Here is a 26,435-nt window from a genome sequence, read left to right on the forward strand (position 1 = left end):
TGGAGAGTGGCCGAGGCAGGGGCGAGGGAGTGAAGGCGGAGTGGCGGTAGCATCAGGAGAAAAGGAAAAGTTGGGAAGTCAAGAGAGAGGGAGAGAGCGAGAGAGTGAGGGAGGCAGTCAAGACACGAGGAAGAGGAGGCTGTGAGAGGCGGGGGAGAGAGAGAGAGGCAGGGAGAGAAAACCACATGAGGCAAGTTAGTTGGGGGTGGAGAGGGAGACTAGGTAGGAAGGAAGGGAGGGAGGGACGTGTGGAAGGGGGGGGTTTGGGGTCAGTGGTAGGGGCGGAACTCAGCGTGGCCGGTGGAGAAGACGGGACTCGTTGGGGGGGCTGGGGGAGGTGAAGGGGGAGGTAACATAGGGAGGGGTGAGGGGAGGGGGTGAGGAAGCTTGTGGGGTGCATCAGGAGGGTGGGGTGGAGGGGAGCTGACCTACGCGTGACGGCGAGGTCATGAGCGGGGCCAGCGGCGTGGTCACTGTGCTAATAGCTTGACTTGATCCCTGCCTCCCTCGCCACTGGGGGCCCGCTCATCGCTCGCTATTATACGCGTTCCTATTTTACTTTATAATAGCCTCCCAGGACATGACTGGAGGGGGAGGAGCAAGGGGAGTGGAGGCGGATGGACGCACGAAAGACAGGACACATGCTCGCTGCACCAGGGACATTAGGAGTGGTAATAGTGTGTTGGTGAGAGGTAACTTGGGTTGAGAGCTCCTACGAAGCTCAGCACAACAGACTGCAGGAATTTTTGGCTGGATGTTGTATGTTGGATGTTGTTGTTGCTGCTGCTGCTTCTTGAGGAATGCTTGTTTAAGGAATGTTCATTAAAGGTTAAAAACGTGTGGTTAAGTGCCGGGTGATTAGTGTGTGGTGAATTGCCTGCAGTGGTTGCTAACTGATAAACGCGCGGCTGCTGCTCATAATACGTGTTATTCTAATTGCTGTTTTTACCGTGTGTGTGTGTGTGTGTGTGTGTGTGTGTGTGTGTGTGTGTGTGTGTGTGTGTGTGTGTGTGTGTGTGTGTGTGCATCAAATGTTTTTTTTATTACTTTTTAGCTTTTTTCTACTCTCTCTCTCTCTCTCTCTCTCTCTCTCTCTCTCTCTCTCTCTCTCTCTCTCTCTCTCTCTCTCTCTCTCTCTCTCTCTCTCTCTCTCTCTCTCGCCCCTAAAAAGAGAAACATCCATGGTCTCTCCAACACGGCGATGGAGAAAGAACTGGTCTGACAATCACCCCCTCCACCTCTCTCTCTCTCTCTCTCTCTCTCTCTCTCTCTCTCTCTCTCTCTCTCTCCCTCCAACATGCTTCCTTCCCATCCCGTCCCGTCCCGTCCCGTCCCCTCCCGTTCCCTCCCCTCCTCCCTCTCAGAGCGTCCCCTCCAGTATCCCTCCCCCGCACCTGGAATCTTGCCCCCCCGCACCTCTAATACTCCCCCGCTGAGGCACCTGCAATTTCGTGTTGTAAATAAATGCAAAAACCTTCAGTAATCTTTCTGAAGAATATACTTTTTTTTTTTTCAAACCTTTTCCTCTTCCCCCCTCCCTCCCCTCCTTCCCCTTACTCCCCCTCCCTTTCGTCCGTCCCTCCCATGCCATCTCACTTCTTTTCATTTTATATATATACACACAATTGTCTCGGTCTTTCCAAGTGGTATAGCCTCATAAAAGGTATTAAACATGCAATTTATGTGTTCCTGTCTTGAAACGAAAGATTAAAAAAAAAAGAAAGAAGAAAAAGGAAAGCGATGTGATGATGACTATTTGATTACGTGTTGCTGTGTATGGTGACGGCGTGGTGCTTGGTGACCGTGGCTGTGCTGGATGTGTTACTTTGGCATGGCATGGGTACAGTGTGTAAGTGAGGAGAGCAGGCGGGTAGGGATGAAATTCTTAAGAGAGAAAGGAGACTTGGTGGTGGATGGACTGAGAGCTTTGGGTGAGAGAGGGAGGCAGGTGAGGAGAGAACAAGGAGACTATAGAAGAGATAGATTACTGAAAGGTTAATGAAGAGGAAGGAAAGGGAGTTGAAGGAGGAAGCTATGGGAGGATGAGATGTATAGGGAAGACTGGGGAGGAGAAAAAAAAGGGAAGAAGTATGAAACAAAGATATTAAGGTAGAAGGAAGCCATGGGAAGATGCGTTGACTGTAACAACTTGATAATCAACATACCAGAGAGACATTGCTTCGCTTCGCTCTTACGAGACAGACGAACATACTGTACATACGTACTGAGATAAACAAAGAAAAACAAACACCAGTAAATCAGTTAGTGCTTAAGGGACGCGTAGAAAGAAACACAAAGAAAGAGCAAACTAGTAGACTAGTTGGCGTTTACGAGACTATCTGTGACTAACTACAGTAATCTAAAGTAAGAGACGTAGGAGCACACACACACACACACACACACAGACACACACACACACAAGAGGAGTGGTGGTGTAGGGTAGGCATGGCGTTGGTATGTATACACCACAAGAGAGCACCACTTCCTTGCATTCCACCTCTCCTTACCCATTCGTGGTCACACTCCACTCATCCCCGTGCTGATGAGATCCATTACTCTTCATTATTATAGAGATTTAACACGTGGAGGAGGAAGAGGAGAAGAAGGAATGGGGAGAAGGGAGAGAAGAGACAAGCAAGGGATAGGCTAGGGTCCTGACAGGAGGGAGGGAAGGAAGAAAAGAAGACAGAGACGAGGAATAAGGAGGAAGGAGGAATAAGAGAGAGAAGAGGAGTAAGAGTCCGGTTGAGGCGTAGAAGGGACGCGATGAGAGTGAAATAAACATAGGTAAGGACGAAATCAAGTACCTGGATGCAAAATACGTAACTTCCCAATTTCCAGATTGTTTTCTGAAGACCCAAGAACAGAAATGGACATGCACGCGAGGGAGGACTATCTTAAAAGCTTCCCCATGCAGTAATGAATTGGAAATTGAAACTAAATAGAATGCAGCCTACAGTCTTCTTCTTTAGGAATGTAACTCTTAAGCGGTTTTTTTCTCCATTTTCTTTAAACACTAAGCCGCTCTTCCCATGGCATAAAAAAATAAATGAAATTGTGTGTAGACTGCTCTCGGAAATGGCAAGGCTGGGCAGAGTAGGGAGCGAGTAATATCTGAACGCACGGCAATGTATCGCACGGCAATGTATCTGCTATCCACTGAACTAATGAGGCAGGGCGACGCAACATGAAACATTGTTGAGTCGAGACTAGATCAACCTTTTTTTTTATTCTTTGGAGTTTCACTTATGAACCACACGGGGTTGAGCACGTGTCTGTCTCCTCGGGTATAGAAAAATGAAGGCGGCCAGCTGAAAGATGACAATAGCGGCCTAAAGCGGCTCAAGGCACAGGCCCTGCTGACACTAACCAGAGTGTAGTGCTCCATAATATCGAGGTTACACATTACTGGATAAAGTTACTGACAACGCTACCTCTTCTACTGAAAAGCTGCCATGAGCCAATATCGAATTCGCAAACTCTACGCGTCAAGTCGACTAACATTTTCGTATATGTATAGAGTACCAAAGAGCCACCCAGCCCCACAGCAGCAAGGCGAGGGAACCGCGCGCTAACTGGAACTGACTGGAGTGACAGGATAGCAGCTCAATCTCTCTCGAGACATCCTCCTTTGAGACAGAAACAAGGACTAGGTGATGTGAAAGGTGAGGAGGTCGGCAAGTCACCGGCAGAGGTTGGTGAGCGAGTGAATCCGCTTCTCTCCCTCCCTCTCCCTCCCTTTTCCTGTCCTGGCGGCGCGGGTCTGAGGCAGCGGCGAACGAGCGAACTAGCAGCTGGCAAACTAGCAAACACAGGGCATGATGAATGATGAGAGGTGAAGCAGTGAGATGAACCACGCGAGGCCAGAGAGAGAGAGAGAGAGAGAGAGAGAGAGAGAGAAGAGTTCATAGGTAGCGCCTTATAACCTCTGGTAAGAGAACAACAAAAGGCTTGATTTTTCATGTCTGACAAGCATCACACGAGAGAGACCGGATCAGATGGAACTTTTCGTTGTAACACTAACAAACTACGTAAAAAAGAACGCTATTGTACAAATGTATATGAGAAAGAACATAAGAAAATAAGGCTCCAAAAAGCCAGTAGGCCTACACGTGGCAGACACTATATAAAACAAACCTACCAGTATCCATCTATCATCCCTACCAATAATGATTGATGTTGTGTTCTTTCAGAGCTCTCTAATGACTCAGCACTAACACCTGATTATTGAGTCTTCCCCGCTCACCTATCATTATGTTCGAGAACCAATTTCTTCTCTCTTCCAAATGCAACTTTAATAAGCTTGAAAAAGTTTGACAAATAATTCATGTGTATAGAGAAGGGAGTTAACGAATAATTAATAGCGTCTTCTTTCCGTATCCCACACATAATTTAATTAAAAGTATAAACAAGAATCTTGCGGGTCAACAAACACGAGGCAGACAACCATGACATCCTTTGTGATGTTGAACCTAATGACTTTTTTACGACAATCTTGTTCTTGAACAATTTATATCCAGGTAAGTGTCCTATTCCTTGAAAAATCTGCTTTCGTTAAATAAAAAAAAAAAAAACAAATAAGCAAGGAAAACATCATGGTCAGCGAGAAAAGTGTAAAATACCAGCTAAAGCTAGCAAGTCTTTCAGGAATGCGCACAACGTAATTGCTTAAGACTCAGCATCATGCTTAGTACTTCCTGAAAAAAGGATGTTTAAGTATTTGTGTTAAAACAGCCACGTTGCCGCACGACCAGTGAGGCGTTTTTTTTTTTCCACTTGTAAAAGATGAACAACAAAATGAAGACCAACAAAGCATATTTAAGAAGTCTGGTAAATCATCTCTCCTCTAATAGTAACTGCAATGGAAAGTTCAGGGGAGGCCAATTCAGTTTTAAGCTCTAAAATGAGTTCAAGGCTACATGAACATTTGGCGTTGCATGGCGGGCATGCACAACCAACGTGACATCTCTGTAATGTCATCACACAACCCTCTGGTTCACATTCCAGATTCAGGTTTCCACTCTGTCTCCCAGCAGCGCTGCGTTCTCGTATATTGGTGTGAAATATGGCAACGAGACTGTCGCTGCGTGACGATCGTGACGGGAGGAGGGAGGAAAGAGATTGAAAATATTCGTACAAAGATTTAAAAAAGGTATTTCAAAATATTTGATGGATTTCGTGATCTTAAAACACTTAAATATTCATATATAACTGTAACATGATCCCAAGAAGTGATGAGGTGAGACTTAGAATCTACAAACTTCTACTTTACATTATATCAATAATAACAATTTGGAAGTCTGGCATGCGCTTTGCGACGCCAAGTTGTCCTGATGTGATACAGTAATGCACATGAAATATTAATGAGCAGCTATCTAGTGAAGCACATGATAAACTCTGTCTTCATATTCATTATGTAATCGCTATCGACATCAGTCTATCTTCAGAACGCGGAATGTTCTCTCTCTCTCTCTCTCTCTCTCTCTCTCCGTTTTCTGTAAGCTTCTTAAATCATTAAAATTGCCAGGACTTCACCCGGCCTTCAAGTTCCCACCAGCAGGTCTCCTTCACTGCCTCTTCCTCCTTTTCCTCCCACTCCCATCACCGCCCCTCCGCCGCCCCCGCCCACCTGCTCCTCGCTCCCCCTCCCGCTGTGCCACTTCACCCCTTTTCTCCTTCATCATTAGCAAACTTTCTTAACTCATCTGCATCTGCTCATCCTCAGTCCCCAGTCTTCCCTTAGCGCGCGCACACGCACACACGCACACACACACACACACACACACACACACACACACACACAACACACATACACACATAATACGCATCTTTCCCCCGTCTCTCTCTCTCTCTCTCTCTCTCTCTCTCTCTCTCTCTCTCTCTCTCTCTCTCTTCCTCTCACAGCCCGCCATGTAAGTCTCTCCCACATTACCTGAGACTCACCTAATGGCCAGAATTCATCATTCATTAAGTAAACATATATTTTGGAAGGAACAGTTTCTCCCGAGTTTTAGACGAGGTGAAAAAATGGCGTGCGTTTGTGTTTGTGTGCTCTGTGGTTAGCTTGCCGAGGCAGAGGGGAGGGAGAGAGAGGCGAAGTGGGTGTTCTGATACCTGTGTGTGTGTGTGTGTGTGTGTGTGTGTGTGTGTGTGTGTGTGTTTTCTTCAGAGATCGTTTTCCCTTTCAGTTTCAGCTTACGCAAGTTTTGTTCCTACTTTCATCTTTCTTGCAACCTCTATCTGTCTTCATTCAACTACTGTCTCGCCTCCCTTTTCCTGCTCCTGCTCCTGCTCTGCCTCCCTCTCTCCTCTCCTGTTCTCATGGCAATAAATTTCACTGTTTTTTGCTCCCCAGCACGCCCTGCCAATAGCCGTGAGCGGGAGTTATTACGGAAATACGGACCAGTAATGAGAACTTGTCTGCCGCTAACGAGGGCGATTGTTTTAGGTGGGGGGAGGAGAGCGCCATCATTCCTTCTCCTCCTCCTCCCCCTCCCTCTCCCTCACTCCCTCCTCGCTATTCTATCCCTTCCTATTCTCAGCCTCTCAGCCTCCCCATCCTCCTCCTCCTCCTCCTCCTCCTCCTCCTCCTCCTCCTCCTCCTCCTACTACTACTACTACTACTACTACTACTACTACTACCACCACTGCCACCAGCTCCCTCCCTTCCTTCTCACATTCTCTCCATCCTTTCCACCTTACCTTAATCTACATTTTATTATTTGCCATTTTTCTCCGTTAGCCATAAGCTGCTGACGATAGTACACGTACAACACACACACACACACACACACACACACACACACACATGACCTCAGTTCTTTACGTCTTTTCTCTTCCTTCTCAGCCAGACACGTTCGTTTCCAGGTAGTCTCCATAACACACCCTTCCCGTGCAGGTGCTTCCTCCTTCCTTCTGTCCCCGCCATTAGGATAAGACGTCGCACCATCCACTTACTTGTTTAACAGTCGTGGGAAACATTTGTTCGTCCGCCAGCTGCTCTTCGTGACATGAATGTTCGTTTCCTCTTTTTTTCTTTTTTTTCTTTCTTTCGGCAGTTTCTTTTCCTCATCCACTTCTTTTCCTCGTTCGCAGCCATTTTTTCCTCGTTGAGATAAGACATGCTCAGTTGTATCAAAGCACTAGATTACCACTGAAATGTTTCAGGAATCCCGTCAAGTCAAGGCGGTCATCGTGAACAAAAATGAAGCGGCCATTTCGGTGATGGAGAATTGTTCGGCGCGTATTATACCGGGTATTCTTTTTCATATTATCTACCGCCAGGTGAGAGGCAGGTGAGTGAGGCAGGTGGCCGCTAGTCGTGAGGAGATACCGATCTATATTAATGGCATAGATCACTGCCGCCAGTGTTAGGGTCGAGAGAGCTCTCTGTCCTCTCCATAAAGTGACTTTCGCATCCCTCTCCCACTCGCATCTTTCCTCCCTCTCCACACCAGCCTGACCAGTACCGCGGCCATGCATCACTGTGCACATTATCACAGCTGAAGAACATCCGTTATGTCCATCTTACTTATTCATTACCCTCCGTCTTCAGTGACCAATGCACGCATCGTGACTGTCATTCCGTCTCTAAGGAACGAGTAAAATAAATTCTTCTCGGGCTCCTTCCCACACAAAAGTGAACATCTCTTAGCGGGTAAGCTCTGCCCATCAAAATTTCGCCACCTTAGCAGGGGATCTCTCTCCCATCACTCCTCTTTACCATTTCTTTGGAGAATAATAGATCGTTAGTGTCTGCTGCGTCCTATAAAGCATTGAAAATATCTGCAAATTTACTTACTACACAGCCTGCTGTGGCACTTCTCACTCTTACCAAAAAAAAAAAAAAAAAAAGAGATGTATTTCAAACATTTCATTATTATGTTTTACTTTTATGCTAGACTCTTGAGCAATATTGTTCCGTATATCATAATGGAAAAGCGAACGACATACATCATTCGTCTTTGCTAACGAGTTTAAAATGAAGCTAAGCACATTATATCATTAAGCCATACGTACTCTGTGAAAGCACGCAATATCGTAAACTATAATGTGTTCACCTTCACCTGGACCGAGGAAAGTGCATGAGCCTGAGAAAGTAGTAACGTGCGCGCTGGTCCGCTGCTGCCACGTGTTCACCGCTCCTTAACGCTTCATTGTTCGTCTGATGTTTTACGTTGCTTTCGAAATTCCAGCGTTTCATCATAGCTAAACGTATTGAAAGGCAATAGCAATAACAAAATTCAAGTTTATCATGGGAAATAAGAGATTCTAATTGGAGAAAAGGGAAATAAATGCACCATCAACGTCTCTTTTAATACTAAACCTTATCGTTATATGCGTCACATTAATGACTGGATTTGCGTAATCGACTACGGTTCAAATAATGTGGGAGTCGTAAAGGAATACGTATGATAATATACTCATACATTAAATTCACATCAACTGAGCTACTCATCTAACGGAATCTTTCATGTTTAAGTTTGAATTTTGTAATTATGACCATCTTACAGTCTTTTCGAGCATGATATAATCCAGGACTTGGAGTGTGATTTTGAAGGATAGACAAACATAAAATCATTCACTTGGGATCATACAGTTTGCATAGTTCACATCTGTGTATATTGACTGAAACACAGCAACTAAAAATAGATAATAACTTGTGTGAGGGTGATGGGAAAGTTTATATTCGGTCCCTCACTGCGAGGTCATGGTTACTGCCATGCTTGTATTGCCAAATAGGTCTTGAAACTTAACCAAACGAGTGGCATTGTTACTTATGACGTCTGCGCTCTGCACACACACACACACACACACACACACACACTGTTACCGACGTCGGTTTCATACCACATTTAGTAAGAAAAGAAGTAGTGATGATTCAAAACAAGCTTGGTATGAGAAAACTATTTTTAACATTCAAGTTAATTTATTGACAGTCGCCGATGACTGAGTTGTATGATATTCGCACAAATGACACACGGAGCTTCATATTACCGTTGTGTAGTTTTTCAAGGCACGAATATAACAAACTACACAACGGTAATATAAAGCTCCGTGTGTCATTTGTACGAATATCATGCAACTCGGTCATCGGCGACTGTCAATAAATTAACTTGTATGTTAAAAATTATTTTCTCATACCAAGCTTGTTTTGAATAACCACTACTCCTTTCTTACTAAATGTGGTACGAAACTGACGTCGGTAACAATGGATCAATGTACCAATGATTGATCCGAATCAACCAGGGTCGAATGAGCCACATTTCGTATAAGCGCTTCATGAGTGGGCAGCGCTAGCCCATTACCTTCCATTGTTTGATATCACTAGCTAGTAATACGAGTAGTTTTGACAACATTCTTGTATGGCTACCTTGAAATAAATTCTCAGTAAAACAAAAAAATGTGAGTTATTATCAATGTGAGGGCAAGCTAGTTCAAGACGAACACAGGGGACGGTAGCGCTCCAGCTGGCTGTTGCTATGGTTACCAGCAGTGGAGGCTGGAGTTTATTCGGTGGCATCAGCAACACTCGTTGGTTTTCAGTCCTACTGCTCTCCTATCTTTACTCCTAGAGGTCTTGGTCTGTCGCCACATTATGGAACGAAATGACTTACTAGAATAGCTAATCTAATAATACTTGTTCCTGTCACTTTTAACTGCTTCTTTCTATACAGAATCGCACTTATTCACTCAGAATATGTAAATGTGCTGCCGACGTTGCCGTCAATAAAACAGCTTTAAAACATTGTGAGTTACCTATCATTGGGCGGCACAGAACACAAAATTCTGTACATATGAATCGTCAAAGGACACACATACTAACCTCTGCTGGCAGTTTCTTGTCTCAGTGGAGGGTGGAAGTGATGCATGAACCACTGGATCCTCTCTTCATTCCCAGATTTCACAAATTTTCCTTACCCCTCTTCTTTCTTCAGTTGTTCCCCATGTTTCTGCTTCCTTCCAGTCACTGGGTGTTCCTTCACGAAGCTATGAATCAGCGATGAAAGTGTCCACCACACAGAATGCAACATGGCCATGATCCATCCACAGGAGAATCACAGCCGCCACCAGAGAGCGCATCAAACTAGCAAGTGAAGCACTTCTTGCGCTCATAACCATATACACCATTCTCTCTCTCTCTCTCTCTCTCTCTCTCTCTCTCTCTCTCTCTCTCTCTCTCTCTCTCTCTCTCTCTCCTTTTAGATACATATATCATACATAATGGTAAGGCATAAACATATTTGCAACAGTTATGCCTCGTAATTTTATTTTACCAGTGTGGCTGCTGCAGACACTCTCCCATCTTACCTTGTATATTTCAGCTCGCATCAATGACGACACTTTGTCGAGGAACAGAAAACGACTGTAATAAGGGTCGTAGCATTTATTATATTACTCTAATCCTTACAGGCTAGATGGCACCGACAAATTACTTACAATAAATACGATATTCATACTTGGTGACCGACGCAACCCTCCCCGGAAGCAGTACGTTGCTATCTGACCTGCTTGTTTTCACACCTGTGCTCGAAATGATCCCATAACCGTGTCGTGATTGGTGGGTCTTCAGATACCACACGAAATCAACACTATTTTATTTTCCTCACTACACTTAGATGTTGTAATGATTCCTGTCAAACATTTACTCGACATGCTGTTACAGGAATTTCTGATGGTGTAGTAAATGGCTTGGTGTATTTGCTGGAAGTGTAGTTGACTCGATAATGTTCGCATTTTTTTGTTCCCTTTTCTGTTCCCCACGTGTGTGTGTGTGTGTGTGTGTGTGTGTGTGTGTGTGTGTGTGTGTTACCTTTACTATAAAACATGCTGACACTGTAAAGAAGTAACGAAGGTGTGAAATACTGAACAATACGTTTTGAGTTCAGCTACAGTTGAGCTGAACACAATCACGGTGGGGACTGATATGTGTGATCAAAGGGTGTGCGGGAAGTGCTTCAGTTAAGAGTGTATGAAATGTGAGTCGAGTCTATACACATTGAACCATTCCCCTAGCAAAATAAGGGCAGCTATTATATAAAAAAAATAAATGGTTATGTATTGGCTAGCGATTGGAAAGAGGCACATGAAAAAAGTATGACGAAGGAAAACAAAACAGGCTAATTTCATGTGGTATCTGAAAATCAACAAACTGTAAGAAAAGACGGTGTGAGAGAATTTCGCCACATTCAGCCAAGAGGCGTAACAGAACCGTGACAGGGACAAGTGGTGCGGCTCTGAGTGGCTCCGATTGTCATGAAATATTAAAAAGGTGAAGAAAAAAAAAAAAAAAACAGTGGGAAGACGACGACAATATGAATGCGGACCGTTCGATGGCTCACGTACTGAATGCATTATTAAACCTATTAACCAGCACAAGAATCATTCACCCGTACGTACATCTGGGACAAATGTTATGTATCACCTTCCACCTTCTCTTTTTGTACGTGATAATTATTGCATCTTCATTCCTCCCGTGGCGGTGTTACAGGCTCGGGGACCACCACTTGCATCACCATAAACATTACAAAGATCACCCACACCTCGGACTCCGGCAGCTACTACTGAAGACAATAAAAACCTGGCTGTACCTCACTTACGTTTCAAACTTATGTACACGGCAAATACTGGAACGTTGATATTGGACGATATGTGTTGTGTGTCGTTTTCGCGGTGCACCCCAGCAATACTTGCAGCTGGTGTTGTAGATGTCGAGACGAACATTTCTAACATAAAAAAAAACTCACATCTCACAACACCAGACTCGACAGAATAAAAAAAAACTGCTGGGGGAGCAGAGGAGAGATGAGAGAAGTGGTGGGAGGGATGAGCTTTGAGGAGCTGAGAGCCACTAAACTGAAAGGCAATGTTGGAGAATGCTGACAGCGTAATACAAACTCTGTAGAGAGATGAAGAAAAAAAAAGAATAACTCGAGAGAATGGAAGAATTATAATTGGAAATGAGCGAGAACACTGATGGGAATGAGCGAGTGAGGGGAGTGTAAGTGTGGTGAGGGAGTCCTGGAGAGGGGAGCGATGAAACTCTGGTTAGGACACTGAGATAAGCACTGTGGTCACCAGGAGCTCCGGGGAGGTGAGTTTGCGGTCGTGACAGTCTTAGAGGGGGAGTAAGGCGACCGTTTGAAGTGTGAGGAGCCCTCGGTCAATGAGCTGGAATGAGGAGGAACGCTGGAGGGAAATGTGGGATCTCTAGGAAGGTAAGAATCCTATACAGTGGGAAGTAATGGGAAGCCTGAGGAAGGGAGAGAGGGGAGCGCTATGGTAAAGAGAGGAGCTCTATGGGGGTGGGAGAGGGGAGCGCTGGGGTCATGGAAGGAGCTCTGGGGAATCAATAGGAGTGAGCTTAGGGTCGCCACTGACTGGTTGCCACCCGTACACACATCCGCCTCGGGACGCAGTTTCTGTCAGGAGAAGCGTGAGGGTCGCTGTTCACCCGCTGGCGGACCCGAGGCTCGGCGTCGTCACGTGCGATTCCCACACGTGCGATAAGCCTCTCTTTCCTCACGTGGCCCTGCACACTTGCACGCGACACAGGGAAGAGGCACCGTGGCATCCTGGAATGTCCTGGGCGCTGCGTGGCCGACGACTTGTGTCGCCTCATCTTGCCTCAGGAGCGCAACACTGACGAGGCGCACTGCACGGCAAGGCAAGGCACGCCCACGCATCATTCACAGTGCGTGAAGATCAAATTTTTGCACGTGACATGCAAAAAACAGCAATGATATTACATAGATAATGTTCCTAAAATATACGAGTTAATCACTGGTACTAAACTTTTTTCAGTATCGAAAAATAAAAAATATATATGTTCTTCTAATATAATACTTGATTATAATCGTCTGTAACATTTGTCCACATAATATCACAAGAGATCGAGAATAAATGAGAGAAAAAAAGAACTGCATCAGTCCCCGCCCAACATTAGTTCACTGGGCGGCAGCAGCAGACTGGACGTGCTGCGCGGCCCGCACTTCGTCCCCTCGGTAAGGCCAGCCCTCCACTGCCGGGGCGCTGACGGCACAATGGCGGAAGAGAGTTGCGCAGCTCCAGCGTAGAGGCCGGAGCACCACCGTGTGTGTGTGTGTGTGTGTGTGTGTGTTGTGGGCGCGCAGAGGCGCCTGTGTGAGAGTGTGTACTGGCAACCATCAGGTGTGTGCACTTATATATATGCATGTAAGTGTCTGTAATTTTTTCTGCCTATTTGTGCGTGAGGGAACAACTTGTACTTTTCATGGCACATCAGTGGTCATGTTTCACCAGCAAATACTGAAGAAAAGAGCAGCGAGAGGCGGTAACACTCGCCTCTCCATAACTCGACAAAGGTGCCACGGCAGAGGCGAGCGGCGGTGAGCGGGAGGGGTCATGGAGCCTCACAACTTACAAATATTTTCCGGATCGTCAAAAGAAACGAAGCTGTATTTTCCTCCCGCTTGGTCGCCATCTTTTTCTTTTTTCAATGCTTGAACCTCGTCATGCCTCGGGCACTACCCCATCCTTACTGAGCTCAGATCCAGAGGCGTCTCTTGTTCTTCTTTTTTTCGTTCCCCTTCTTCTTCCACTTCGTCATTAGCATTTTTATCCTCTTTCCCTTCGTCCTCCATTCTGTGAGGACTGCTGGAAGCCGACCTGTCATCATCGCTGTCAATTCGCTGAGGACTTGGGGACTTATTTTTGACACTGAGGTCAATGGGAAGGTCCTGGGGAGCGGTGGCAGCTACGGGAACAGTGTCTGGACTGCCTCTTGGGGTTAGATCGTGGCCGGGGTTGTATCCTGGGAGTGTGTCCCGTCCATTGAGGTCCTGGCGCAGGGACAGAAGGCCTCTGACTGGAGAATGACGAGAAGACTTCACCGCCACTTTCATTTCGTGGTGAGGACGGATGGTGTTGGGCTTAAAAAATTTCGTTGGCGGCGTAAATTCTCGGTTGGGCGAGGCGAGGTCCCTTGGTTCATCCTCAACGTCGACTGTTGCTGGCGCTTCGCTCTGTCGCGCCTTCTGCAGTAGCGAGTCGAGGTACTGGCGGCGTGAGTAGACTGACAGGAGGGAGGGGTAGTAAGGGTAGAGGTAGCTGTGGGCCAGGGAGGTGGGGGACATGTAAGGCGGCAGGCGTGGCGTCAGTGCAGGCAGGTTGTACAACGCTAGCAGCTCCTTCGGGTACAGGTGCTCCGGATAGGGAGGGAAGAGAGACTTCTCGCTCAGATCCAATGATGAGTCCGAGTTGTGAGATTCTGAGGACGAGGGCGTGGGAGAGTTGAGTCCTTTACAGTCTAAACCGGACTTGAGGTCAGAACCTAGCTTAAAGTCTGGGCTCAGCTTAAAATCTGGACTCAGCTTAAAGTCTGGAGTAATCTTAAAGTCCCTGAAGTCTGGACTGAGCGTCTTTGACTCTGAGGCCGGACTGGCGAGGCCGGGCGAGGAGGGTGCGTAGGAGAGGGTAACAGAATGGTCGCTGCCGGACAAGTCGCCGCTGGTTGTAACAGACGGGATGGGACTCATGCTGTTATTATTCACGTTACTGCTCTCATTATTATTGTTGTTGCCTTGCATTAAGTAGTGGATCTTGAACCAATTGGAGCGTCTGCCGTACCGCGAGCCGCTCTTGGACATGCCCACCATCAGACACTTGCGAAGGCGACAACTCTTGCACGAGGTCCGCGTCTTCTTGTTGATAACACATCGCCCGCTATTCTTACACTCGTTCAGCGATGACAGGTTGTTGTACGTCCTTCCGAAGAACGACTGGAAAGAAAGAAATAAAGGTTATTACAAAAAGGAGTAATGAAACAAGAAGACCTAGATGAACAAGATTATTCTTAATGGTTATTAAACTAGAGTATTTTTTCGTGTTTTATAACCGATATCAAGAAGTCCATTAAACTCTCCTCTTTTTCGCTGTCTATCTGTCTATCTGGTCTAGTCTCTCTCTCTCTCTCTCTCTCTCTCTCTCTCTCTCTCTCTCTCTCTCTCTCTCTCTCATTTCCTTTTCCTGTATTCCATTATGCACTTCATTTTTCACCATGGCAGTAAACGTTTTCCGCGAATGCTCACAGGAAGCGTCAGGCACTGTGTTCCAATCACCCGGAGAGATGAGAAAATAAATTGGAATCACGAAGAAAATATACGGATACCTGTGTGTGTGTGTGTGTGTGTGTGTGTGTGTGTGTGTGTGTAATGAGCGTTCTTATCCCTTCATCACTCAATTTTCGCGCATGGGGTGGCCGGCCTGGCGGTCACCACACCCCTGCCCCGTCCAGATGGATGACCCTCGCCGTGCTCACTGGGGATAGGCCATTAATTGCCCCCCTCCCCCCCACCTCCACACTCCCGCCCTCCCCCACAGTGTTGCCAACGATACCTGACGTTCCAGTCGCCTGCTACACACCACCGCTGCCAATCTTGACAACCTGACTTATGCGGTGTTATGTAAATGATGTAGATTGTTATAATGTGATATAGGAAATGAGACTAAGAAGACATAAATTCACAACCACAATTATAACTGCCACCTCCACTATTTCTACTACTACTACTACTACTACTACTACTACTACTACTACTACTACTACGACTACTACTATTATTACAACGGCTATTAATACCACTTCACCTTGCCTCTTAATGTGTCTTCAGCTACACACACACACACACACACACACACACACACACACTCGCCATGTTGATTAAGACAAGTGTTTGCCAGCGCTGGGTGACATTTCTCTGTTTCACGCCCGCACAACCTTGTCCTCCTCACACAAAGACCGCCTTGTGAGGAATGACAGGGACGGAGGAAAGGCAAATATTTTGACACTCACACACACGCACACACATACACACACACACACACACACACACACACACACACACACACACACACACACACACACACACACACACACACAGAGCAGAAGAACAAGAACAAGAACAAGAAGAACAAGAAGAAGAACAAGGACAAGACGACAAAGAAGAAAAGGAAGAAGAGGAAGATGATGATGATGATGATGATGATGGTGAAAACAATTACGTGTCTGAACCTGTCTTTTCACTTATGAAAAGGAAAGTACCTCTTAGTAATCCACCACTTAATAATAATAATAATAATAATAATAATAATAATAATAATAATAATAATCGTGAAAAAAAAGAACATCCACAGTGACTAACACAGACACATCATCCATTATTTTCCACTCCGTCTTTCCTGCTTTCTTCCACTCATCCTTCCTTCCTCCTCCACCACCACCACCACCACCACCCTTTCTCCCATCCCCCTCTTCACGGGCCTGAGCCAACAAATGAGTCCCGGCAAGCGTGTGGGAGTCCCTGAGGCCGTGATGGATCAGGTGGAAAATCAGACAACAAAAGCAGGCGTTGGTAACCCATACTTAAGCTAATGTCTGGCTGGATGGGGAGGAGACACCGGGGAGGCAGGGATGGGGTGAATGGAAGGAAGAGGATGGGGTGAAAGGAGATGGGAGAGGTTGGGGGTGGGAGTTGGGGGGAGGGAGACAAGAACTTTAAGATGGAGTATAAAGTGTGGAATACAAAGGACGAGGAAAGAGAATGCAAAAGGATGGACGATGAAAAAAAAAAAAAAGGATATGTACTAAAATATGAAGAAAAAAAACGTATTCTTGATGACAGGAAGATAATAAATATGCAGCAAGAATAATGTAACAAAGAAAGGAAATAACCACACTTGCCGAAAAAAAGAAAAAAAGAAAAGAACAGTTGTCACGCGTGCCAAGGGGGAAAGCAAAGAGTTAACGGAAGGGAAAGGCGCTTGTATAGTAAGTACTCGTGTATACAACCAACCAGCAATGACTATCACGATTCACGACCACATCACAAGAGCATGAGAGCGAAGGCATGAGAAGAGACGAAGGAGGAGGAGGAGGAGGAGGAGGAGGAGGAGGAGGAGGAGGAGGAGGAGGAGAAGGCGGTGGTGGTGGTGGTGGAAGAGAAGGGTGGGTGGTGTGGGAAGGAAGAGGAGCGGCCGCCAGGAAGGGGAGGGCGGAGGTTCTAGACAATCCTGGAACAGCCTTTAAACGCGGGACAAAAGCTCTCGCCCACACAAAAGTACAGAACACAAAAGCTTGATGGGGGTCGTGAAAAATAACTACCCGAAGCCCAACAAAAGACGAACTACCCGGCATATAAAACACTCGATGCCACAGACAATAGAGAAGTCGTTTGTTTCTGGCGATGCGCGCGCGTGTATGTGTGCGTCGATATAGTGTGTGACTGAAGCTTGTAGGTACGGGTGAGTGCGTGCATATGTGTGTGTGTGGTGCTGAGGTAATGTGGTAGCGCCGGAACTTGTATTTAGTTGTATTTAAGGTGCTGTGGTGTAGTGTGGTGTGGTGCTGTGTGGTGAAGCTCAGTAAGGTGTGTGGTGGCGGTGTGGTGAGTTATGATGCAATGGCAGGGACGTGTGAGGGGAAAGTCGGGGGTGAATGATGATGACGGTGATCACGGCGTGGTGTGCTTGTTGTGGCAGTAATGATATCATGATAATAAGCCGAATTCTAATAATAAACTCTCAGATACATGATTGCAGTCTTGTCCGTCTTTCTGTCAGTCTGTCGGCTTTTCTTCTATGTATCTCTTATTTTTTGTACGTTATCAAGAGTCGTGCTGCAGATTGCCATAAAACACAAAATGCTATAGTCGTCGGTGTGCTGAAAATATTGCAAGAAAAACGAAAAAAATTAGTGTCTGGGTCTCCAGTGCAAAGAAACACGCTGCGCTGTGGTGAACACTTCCTTGCAGACCCACGCTGACATGCAACAGGCAGAGAGAGAGAGAGAGAGAGAGAGAGAGAGAGAGAGAGAGAGAGAGAGAGAGAGAGAGAGAGAGAGAGAGAGAGAGATAGTTCGGATGCTGAAAAATAACGGTGATGACAACAGCAATATGATGTTGACGAAAATTAATCAGGTAATGACGATGATATTAGTAACGTTGATGTTAACGATGAAAACGATAATGATGCCAATAACTAAACAAAAGCAGGAGTAGCACAACACTATAAACAACAATAAAAACAACAGAAGTAGGAGCAAGAAGAACAATAACAATAGCAATTACAGTTTAACATTAACAATTACCACTAAAGCCTCATTGACTACTACTACTACTACTACTACTACTACTACTACTACTACTACTACTTCTAACTCTACAACTCCACTACCACCACCAGCTACAACAACAAAGCACGTTCGTTACCATCTTCATTTCTACCCAGCTCATTTAGTCAGTATCACTCGAGCACACCTGCCTTCTTGCAAAACAGTTCCAACCCAAGGCCACTCAACAATGGACTGGGACACACTCGCAACAACAGCCTGGCTATCACTTTACGTAAAAAAAACATTCATAACTTGCGATAATTTGCACTTTGATCCTTGCGCTCCTGACGCGACCACCTGCCCTGGGATAACCGTCTATAATATAAGTACGATGGATTCTTCTGTTACTCCAGGTTTCTCTCTCTCTCTCTCTCTCTCTCTCTCTCTCTCTCTCTCTCTCTCTCTCTCTCTCTCTCTCTCTCTCTCTCTCTAAGTAATTCATTTAATGTATCCATCGATGAGATAACGTGGTAAATTTACTGATCCGCATTCGAGTCTTGCCGGAAGCTGGCCATTTTTCAAGCACGTATTCTGAAACACTCTGCTCTCTCATCACGACTATTTTCAAAGGCAACAGATATGATTAGCCGGTTTCTCAAGAGTGTTTCTCCTGTTGATTATGTAAAAATCTTGTTAATCTGCCACTAAGACCTTAAAAAAAAAAAATCCTTCAAAACACTTATAACTTCAACTAGAGCCTTTAGAAAGTAGTTGAGGTGCAGCGTACAAGTGTTTCAGAATATAGTCCTCTTTTTGACGGTGACTGCATCAGGAAGCTCTGTGGGGCGACTTGAGTGTCCGCAGAAGTGTCCCTCTAAAAACCAGCTTGCGCCACCAGAAGAAGAAGAAGAAGAAGAAGAAGAAAAAGATTATGATGATGATGGAGATGAAAAGAACACAAAAAATTTGGAAGAGAATAAAAAAAAGAACATTACAATAAAACACAATAAAAAGAACGGAAGGAAAAGAACTGAAAAAAGGACCCCCCCCCCAACAAAAAAGAAAAGAAACATTATTATGACATCCAGAACGAACAAGAAAGCCCAGGTAAGGGATACTGTCAAGAGAGGAATGGTAAAGCCGGCTGAGAGAGACATAAATGACGGGAGCCAGAAATAAAGATATCACGAGGGAACGGTGCACCATCATCATCAGAGAGAGAGAGAGAGAGAGAGAGAGAGAGAGAGAGAGAGAGAGAGAGAGAGAGAGAGAGAGAGAGAGAGAGAGAGCATCCGATGGACAGAAATAAGCCAGATAAGGACGATCGTCGGAGCATCAGCAGCAGCAGCAGTAGGAAGACAAGCCAGTCCACAGCGCTCACCCGAAGCCTGTCTCATCATATCCTCTTTTATGACACAAGTGAGTCCCAAGGCGGCCGGGTAAGATTACGCATTACCTGGCATTTTAAACCTCCCCCGTTGTTAGGAGTAGAGATTAAGATTCGCAATAAAACAGTGATACACCACGGAGCCGCGTCACGACCCTGCCATCAGCCTGAGAATGGCGGCAGTGGGAAGGTCGAGGAGGGAGGGCCCGGCCGAGGATCAACGCCCATGGGGACCCCTTGATGAAGAGAAGTGCACGGCTGACTGGGTGGCCGTCCCGTGTATGTGTGTGTGTGTGTGTGTGTGTGTGTGTGTGTGTGTGTGTGTGTGTGTAGCTCAGATTTTTATTTCATTCTGATACGTATGCTTATGCACTCTAGTCCTCTCTGTCTTATCTTTTTTATTTTCTTTTTATTTTTACATGTGATTTATATAAACTCATGCACCACTGTTTCTCTCTTTCTTTTTCTTCCTCTCTTTTGTATCTACATGACCCCTTCCTCCATTTCTCTCCTTCTCCTTTTCCTCTTCCTTTCTTTTTCCTGTCAGTCATCGTTCTTTTTTATGCTGCGTCAGAATTGAAGGCATGAAATCTAAAGAGAAATTTACTTCCCATTTTCATTATCTTAAGGACAAGAGGACAGTCAAGAAGATGCACACCCAACTTCTACTGACCTATTGATTAGTTTTTTGTATGGTCTTTCTGTCTATTTGTCTGTTTTTCTCGTTATTTCTCTCTCTCTCTCTCTCTCTCTCTCTCTCTCTCTCTCTCTCTCTCTCTCTCTCTCTCTCTCTCTCTCTCTCTCTCTCTCTCTCAGCGATGTAAATGGGAATATGTGAGCTTCAGTGGTCACAACAAAGCTGCACTGATGTAGAGTCATGAATCTTATGTGTGACCGTGTGTGTGTGTGTGTGTGTGTGTGTGTGTGTGTGTGTGTGTGTGTGTGTGTGTGTGTGTGTTTCCAAGTCTGGTATCATGGACAGGACACGCAACAAACCATTCGCCATGTCACGCAAGCACCATATCATCCTTTGCTGTGCAGTTATTACCTCTCAGAATGCCCTCTAATAGGATTACCAGAAAGTACACCTGCCACGCCGCCTCATCACTCACCTTGCAACCCTCGCAGGTGAAGGCACCGAAGTGGAAGCCTGCCGCTGGTTCGCCACAAACTTTGCACATCTGATTCATCTGCGGAGGAAAGGGACTGGTTAGTGAACGTATGTGGGGAAACGATCAAAGGGATAGCAGGGAAGGGGAAATAAAGATATCTTCTGAAAAAAATAATGATAGGTGAGCATAGAGAGGGAAAGAAGATTTAAAGTTAGTTTGAGGCAAAGTGAGAGACTGAATTTTTCACTGTTTCAATTCATAAAGCATCGACAGTTTCCTAAACTTAATTCTTTTAAAGTAGTATATATGTTTCATGTCACTAATTCATATTTTCAGATTAATAGAAAGTAATAAAAGGCAATAGAAACATGCATTACTTTACACACGCAACACATACACACACACACACACACACACACACACACACACACACACACACACACACACACACACACACGCAGACACACACAGACACACACAGGGGAAAGGAAATGAACACCTGTGTACTTACATTCCCCGTGGCCATGGAGGGGTTGGGCACCTGGCAAGAGAGAGAAAGAGGGAAAAAGTCATATTAGTAAGTGTGCTCCATTCTGCAGCCTCGTTTTCTTCTACTTTCTAAGAGAAAATGGGAGTACAAATATCATTAGTTTCGTTTCACCTATCTTGGAGTAATTTACTTTTAAAGTTTACTGTATTTATGTTTTAAAACTAATCTTTGCTCTAGAGGTTGCTCAAAAAATGAGTTAGTGGTATTTATTCTTAAACTTATAGTATTCATGTACTAAAAGTAATCTCAATAATTTATATAGAAATGAGCTATCGTAATATATGAATATATGTATAATGTTTTGAGTTTTCCTAACGGGCAAGTCATTCTACTGTTTCGTTAGTTGTTTATAATACTCAGACAATATACGTGTTATATTTTTTATTTTTTGTATTAGTATGTTGAAATAAAACGTTAGTGTCTCCGCTGATGTCAGTTTTTAACGAGTTCGATGTAAAGAAACCACATGCTTTCTATGGATGTTTGTTAACACACACACACACACACACACACACACACACACACACACATTTTCTACCATAAACATCGCTACTCGTAAGGGCACAAGCAGCGTGCTCATTAATTTACACTGTGCTTCACTTGAAAGACGCGATACTTGAGGGTTATTTCAACTACTGCTTTTTACCCGCAGTTCAGGAAAGAGCAACCGTGAGTGTTTATGGACTTCTCTCTTTGCGATGTGGGGAGCAAAGAGGGTTTTACTTTATCCCATCTCTTCTCTGAGTCCTTCCCTCACTCCCTCCCTCCCTTAAGTTGTCCTTCTCTCCCTGCTCCCTCCAAGCAGTAATCCCTCCTCTCCTGCCTCCACTGCTCCCCAGTACACAGCTAATCCCTCTCACGATGCATTCTTTATCGATCTTTTTTATATCCTCTCACTTTCTCTCTCTCACAATGTTTTTTTCCCACCACACACACACACACATACACACACACTCTCTCTCTCTCTCTCTCTCTCTCTCTCTCTCTCTCTCTCTCTCTCTCTCTCTGAGGTCGTGACTTTTTAAAGATACACCGTATTTTCTTTTCACAGGCTTTGATTGGTAACTTTTTTAAATTCTTATTTTGGGACTCATTATTATCAAAACTTTTTTTAAACAAATGTTCATCTTTATAAAAATCAGCTTTTCGTAACAATTTACTTATTTTTTTTCATTTTCTTTCACTAATTTTATCCGTTAAATATTACACAAGATCCTCTCTCTCTCTCTCTCTCTCTCTCTCTCTCTCTCTCTCTCTCTCTCTCTCTCTCTCTCTCTCTCTCTCTCTCTCTTTTTGATATCTCCTTTACAAGCCCCAAGCTACTATCCATCCTCTTATTCTTTCTTCCACCTTCCTTTCCTCTCTCCTTCCTCTCCTCCATCCCTCCTCCTCCTTTCTTTCCCTCCCTCCCCCCGTGTCTCGTCCCCCACGTGATGATCCTCAATAGCAGGAAGAATATAAAAAAAGAGAAAAGTTCAACCGAGCGGAAGAAGAAAATCCGCGTCGAAAGGTGCATCTCCAAGGACGCCTTTTAACGCACACAGACTCATGTACGGCGTGTGTACCAGACAGCATACATACATACATACATACATATATATATACTAACATGCATACTGGTAGAGACATGATGTATTTTACGTTACTTAAATATTCTTCTGTTCTTTTATCCGCGGCCAAATGGATAAATAATTGTAATGAGAGAAACGGATGTACAGAGTGATAGGTAGATTTGTAAGAAGGCAGGTATGTAGGCAGGCAGATACAAACGTAAGAGTAAACAGACAGGATAGACAAACAGTGACTCAGAAATACACGACCCACAACTATAACATTAACAACAGTGAAAAAAAACAAACAATAACAACAACAAGAAAGGGAGCAACAACAACAATACGAAAAACAGCAACACCAACCGAAACAACACCCCCAAAAATTACATCAACAAAAACCTTATCAATAACATCAATGGCAACAACAAAAAGATCAACAATAACACCATGAAAATCAACGGCAAGAACAATAACAACCCCAAGGAGACACAAAACATAAGCAGAGCAAACACAGCCGGGTCGCACAGCCATGAACCAGCAGACACCCACGCACACTCACACACTCATGCACGGAAGGCAGAGCTCATGGTCACGTGAACTAAGAGAAAAGAAAACGCTCAGATGATCGGCCAGGAAGAGCCTTGGAGTGTGACGGACGACCACAAGTATACGACAGACAGCGGCGCCCTCCTCTCCCTCCCTCACCACCTCCACCTCTCCTACTCAGGTGTTAGAGACGATGAGACGCAGAGAGAGGGTAAGGTTGAACTGAGGAAAAAAGAAAGTGTTGAAGAAATGCAATAAAGGAATAAACAGGTGAAGTGAAAGGAGGGAGCAATATACCAAGCCCTCCCCCACCACATTAACGTCCTGCCGTCAGCCCATGTGTCCGGGTCTGGCGCGGGGGGCGTGGGGGACGCTGGTGAGGGAGTGGGCGAGGCGCTAACGTGGCCCCGCGACCCCACCAGGATGCTTTTTCTTTGGTCGTTTTGGTGTCTTGGCCAAGCTCGTTCTGTTATGCTTGGGATGGTTTCTTGTTTTAAAATCGACGATGTGTCACGTGTAAGCCATCCTGTCAGCGCCTTTTAGCTGAAGTGACCCTGACTGCGGTGCTCATGATCACTGGTGTACATCTCTATACATATTTCTGTGTTTAGTGTACAGGGTATCTGGTACTGGCAGGCAGCAGCGCAGCACCTGACGGCTAGAATTTATAAGACAAGTACATGAATGAGGAAAGAGATGATAGTGTCGATAGTTTATAGTGGTAGGAGGGAGCGCTGGCCCCTGGAAGCTCTCCGCATCCCGCCGCAAGGCAAGGCAAGGCTCGCTACGCCAGGCTGCCTCTTATCTGCCGCCCCATCGCCGGCGATTTATGGTGGGGATATTTAGCGCTTTCAATTATGCTGCGTGACTGAGGCGTGTGGCGACGCAACCTGTTGTTAGCGTCGTTTAGTGAAATATATTGTGGCAGACGAGGTTTTGATTCGTGTGTGTGTGTGTTTGTGTGTGTGTGTGTGTGTGTGTGTGTGTGTGTGTGTGTGTGTGTGTGTGTGTGTGTGTGTGTGTGTGTGTGTGTGTGTGTGTGCGTGTGTGTGTGTGTGTGTGTGTGTAATAATATATATACCATTCTGTACCTTGATAATTGTTTAATGATTTGTTAAAGGACTACTTGGGGTTTAGTCATTTTAAGATTGTTCTGGGTTAAAATGTGTTTTTTTTTTACTACGAACCTTGTATTATTATATGGACATTGATGTGTACTGGCTATTTCTGGTCAATAAGGTAACTGAAATTGAACTGTGTGTGTGTGTGCGTGTGTGTGTGTGTGTGTGTGTGTGTGTGTGTGTGTGTGTGTGTGTGTGTGTGTGTGTGTGTGTGTGTGTGTGAGCTTTCTAAAAAGAGATAATATATGATCTGTCACTTACTATCTCATCTATCTACCTATCTGACTATCTGTCCACAACAACGTTGTTCACTTAGGAATAGCAAGAATGGTCGACGATAAAGTGCCTCACAAGCCCCACCGTCGCCAGGCAGCGGCCTGGAGCTTCCCCACTCAAGGCAAAGACCCGCCCCTCAGCCTGTTATATCAAGCCGATAATACAGGTTAGTCTCGCTTTTTACACGCTGTACGGGCCATTTGTCGGCTTGAAAGGACGCGGCTTAGGCACAGCACGCGGTAAAAGCCGAGCCGGCGGGACGGACGATAACGAAGGAGCAGAATGTAAAGGACGAAAAAGGGACGAGTGGTTTGCGACAATCACACTGACCACTTGGGCCTCCACCCTCCCTTTCCATTTTTCCCCTCCCCTGCTCTTTTTTTTCCTCTCTCCCTCTCTTCGCCAAGCATCATCGAGAGGTATTTTTTTTCATGCCCTTACAAAGTGTCCGCCGAGCACAGCGCTTCAGGAGTGAATATTGTCGCCCTCTGTCTCTGTTGTGGCCTTGAGTCCGCCGCGCCGCCGCCATGAGCCGTGATCTATGGAGCTTTCTGCCACCCCGCCAACTGCCTTATTGCCACTCTTCCCCGCTCCCTCCATGCCTCCTTCCCTTCCTCCCTCCATGCATATATCAAGCTATGCAAAGGCGTCTGCATATTCAAAGGAGGAACGAAGAAAAACCTTCACCGAATGACCCACGTTACTGATGTGGTTTTCACTTGCTGTTTTCTTTTATTTATTTTTTTCTTATCCAGGCCTCGGACAAAGCTTCGTGGCGCCTGGGGGTATAGGTACAGTGTTATCGGTTTGTGGGGTAGCGTGTCGGGCGGCGAGGAGGAGCAGGGGGGGATGGGAGTGGGGTAGAAGAGAAAGGCATTGACAGAGAAAAGGGTAAAAAGAGTTAAGTGTTATTTAACCCGTTGGAAAAAATGCTGTGACGTATTGGAAAAAATGTACTTTGATGAGAGGAGAAGGAGGAGAAGGAGGAGGAGGAGGAGGAGGAGGGGGAGGAGAAGGAGGAGGAGGAGGAAGATAAGATGAAGGAGACTGGAAAGAGGATGATGGAATAGAGACTACAAAGAGGAGGATAAGGAGTGAAAAGAACCACGAAGGAGGATGAGGGAAAAAAAAGAGAGACTATAAAAAGGAGAAGAGAAAGAAGGGGGCGGATTACAAAAGGCAACAGCGAAGGAACAACAGAAAAAAAAGAAGTTGCTCAAAATATAAGAAATCAATTGCAAACTAAGGAGCATAAACTGTAATAACCAGAAAAGGAAACATGTTAGAAAGAACTATAATTTGTAAAGCCACTTGGTCACTAGTATGTACAGTCGAGAAACCTTTCGGTGGATAAGAAAAAAAAGCCCAACAAATAAAAATCTTTAGTGCAGGATTATTATGCATTACGACTCTCTCTCTCTCTCTCTCTCTCTCTCTCTCTCTCTCTCTCTCTCTCTCTCTCTCTCTCAGTCAGTCGCGCCCCGCCGTGAGTTAGTGGACGGGCAGCAGTCAAGCTATTAGTGATGCTCCTATTTGCCAGTTAGGACGGCTCAGATGAAGGGAGCGGTACGTCATAATTCTGTGGGAGGGAGGCGGTCTGGCTCTTTGCCGTGTGTCTGTCTGTCTGTCTGTGTGTGTGTGTGTGTGTGTGTGTGTGTGTGTGTGTGTGTGTGTGTGTGTGTGTGTGTGTGTGTGTGTGTGTGTGTGTGTGTGTGTGTGTGTGTGTGTGTGTGTGTGTGTGTGTGTGTGTGTGTGTGAGAGAGAGAGAGAGAGAGAGAGAGAGAGAGAGAGAGAGAGAGAGA

The 26,435-nt window shown here is 45.4% G+C and overlaps 1 protein-coding gene and 1 long non-coding RNA gene across 5 annotated transcripts in view; both read right to left on the minus strand.

Annotated features, from left to right (window-relative positions):
* The window catches only part of LOC135107963 (uncharacterized), a 55,993-nt gene extending 45,994 nt beyond the window's left edge, over nucleotides 1-9,999 (minus strand). Inside the window, exon 1 of the long non-coding RNA XR_010272073.1 lies at nucleotides 9,827-9,999. This is a non-coding gene — a long non-coding RNA (uncharacterized LOC135107963). The remainder of the gene's footprint in view (nucleotides 1-9,826) is intronic.
* A 373-nt stretch (nucleotides 10,000-10,372) lies between these two features.
* LOC135107981 (uncharacterized) overlaps nucleotides 10,373-26,435 on the minus strand; it is a 72,484-nt gene continuing 56,421 nt past the window's right edge. For 2 of the 4 annotated variants that reach the window (XM_064018483.1, XM_064018501.1), the window contains 3 exons: nucleotides 21,099-21,128; nucleotides 20,588-20,665; nucleotides 10,373-14,759 (listed from right to left, as the gene is read on the minus strand). In XM_064018483.1, coding sequence (XP_063874553.1) covers nucleotides 13,506-14,759; nucleotides 20,588-20,665; nucleotides 21,099-21,128 — 1,362 coding nt within the window. In that variant the 3' untranslated portion in view covers nucleotides 10,373-13,505. The remainder of the gene's footprint in view (nucleotides 14,760-20,587; nucleotides 20,666-21,098; nucleotides 21,129-26,435) is intronic. The other 2 variants (XM_064018491.1, XM_064018510.1) reach the window with 1 other exon arrangement.

The sequence above is a fragment of the Scylla paramamosain genome, chromosome 2 (assembly GCF_035594125.1).
Source record: "Scylla paramamosain isolate STU-SP2022 chromosome 2, ASM3559412v1, whole genome shotgun sequence".
NCBI lineage: Eukaryota > Metazoa > Arthropoda > Malacostraca > Decapoda > Portunidae > Scylla > Scylla paramamosain.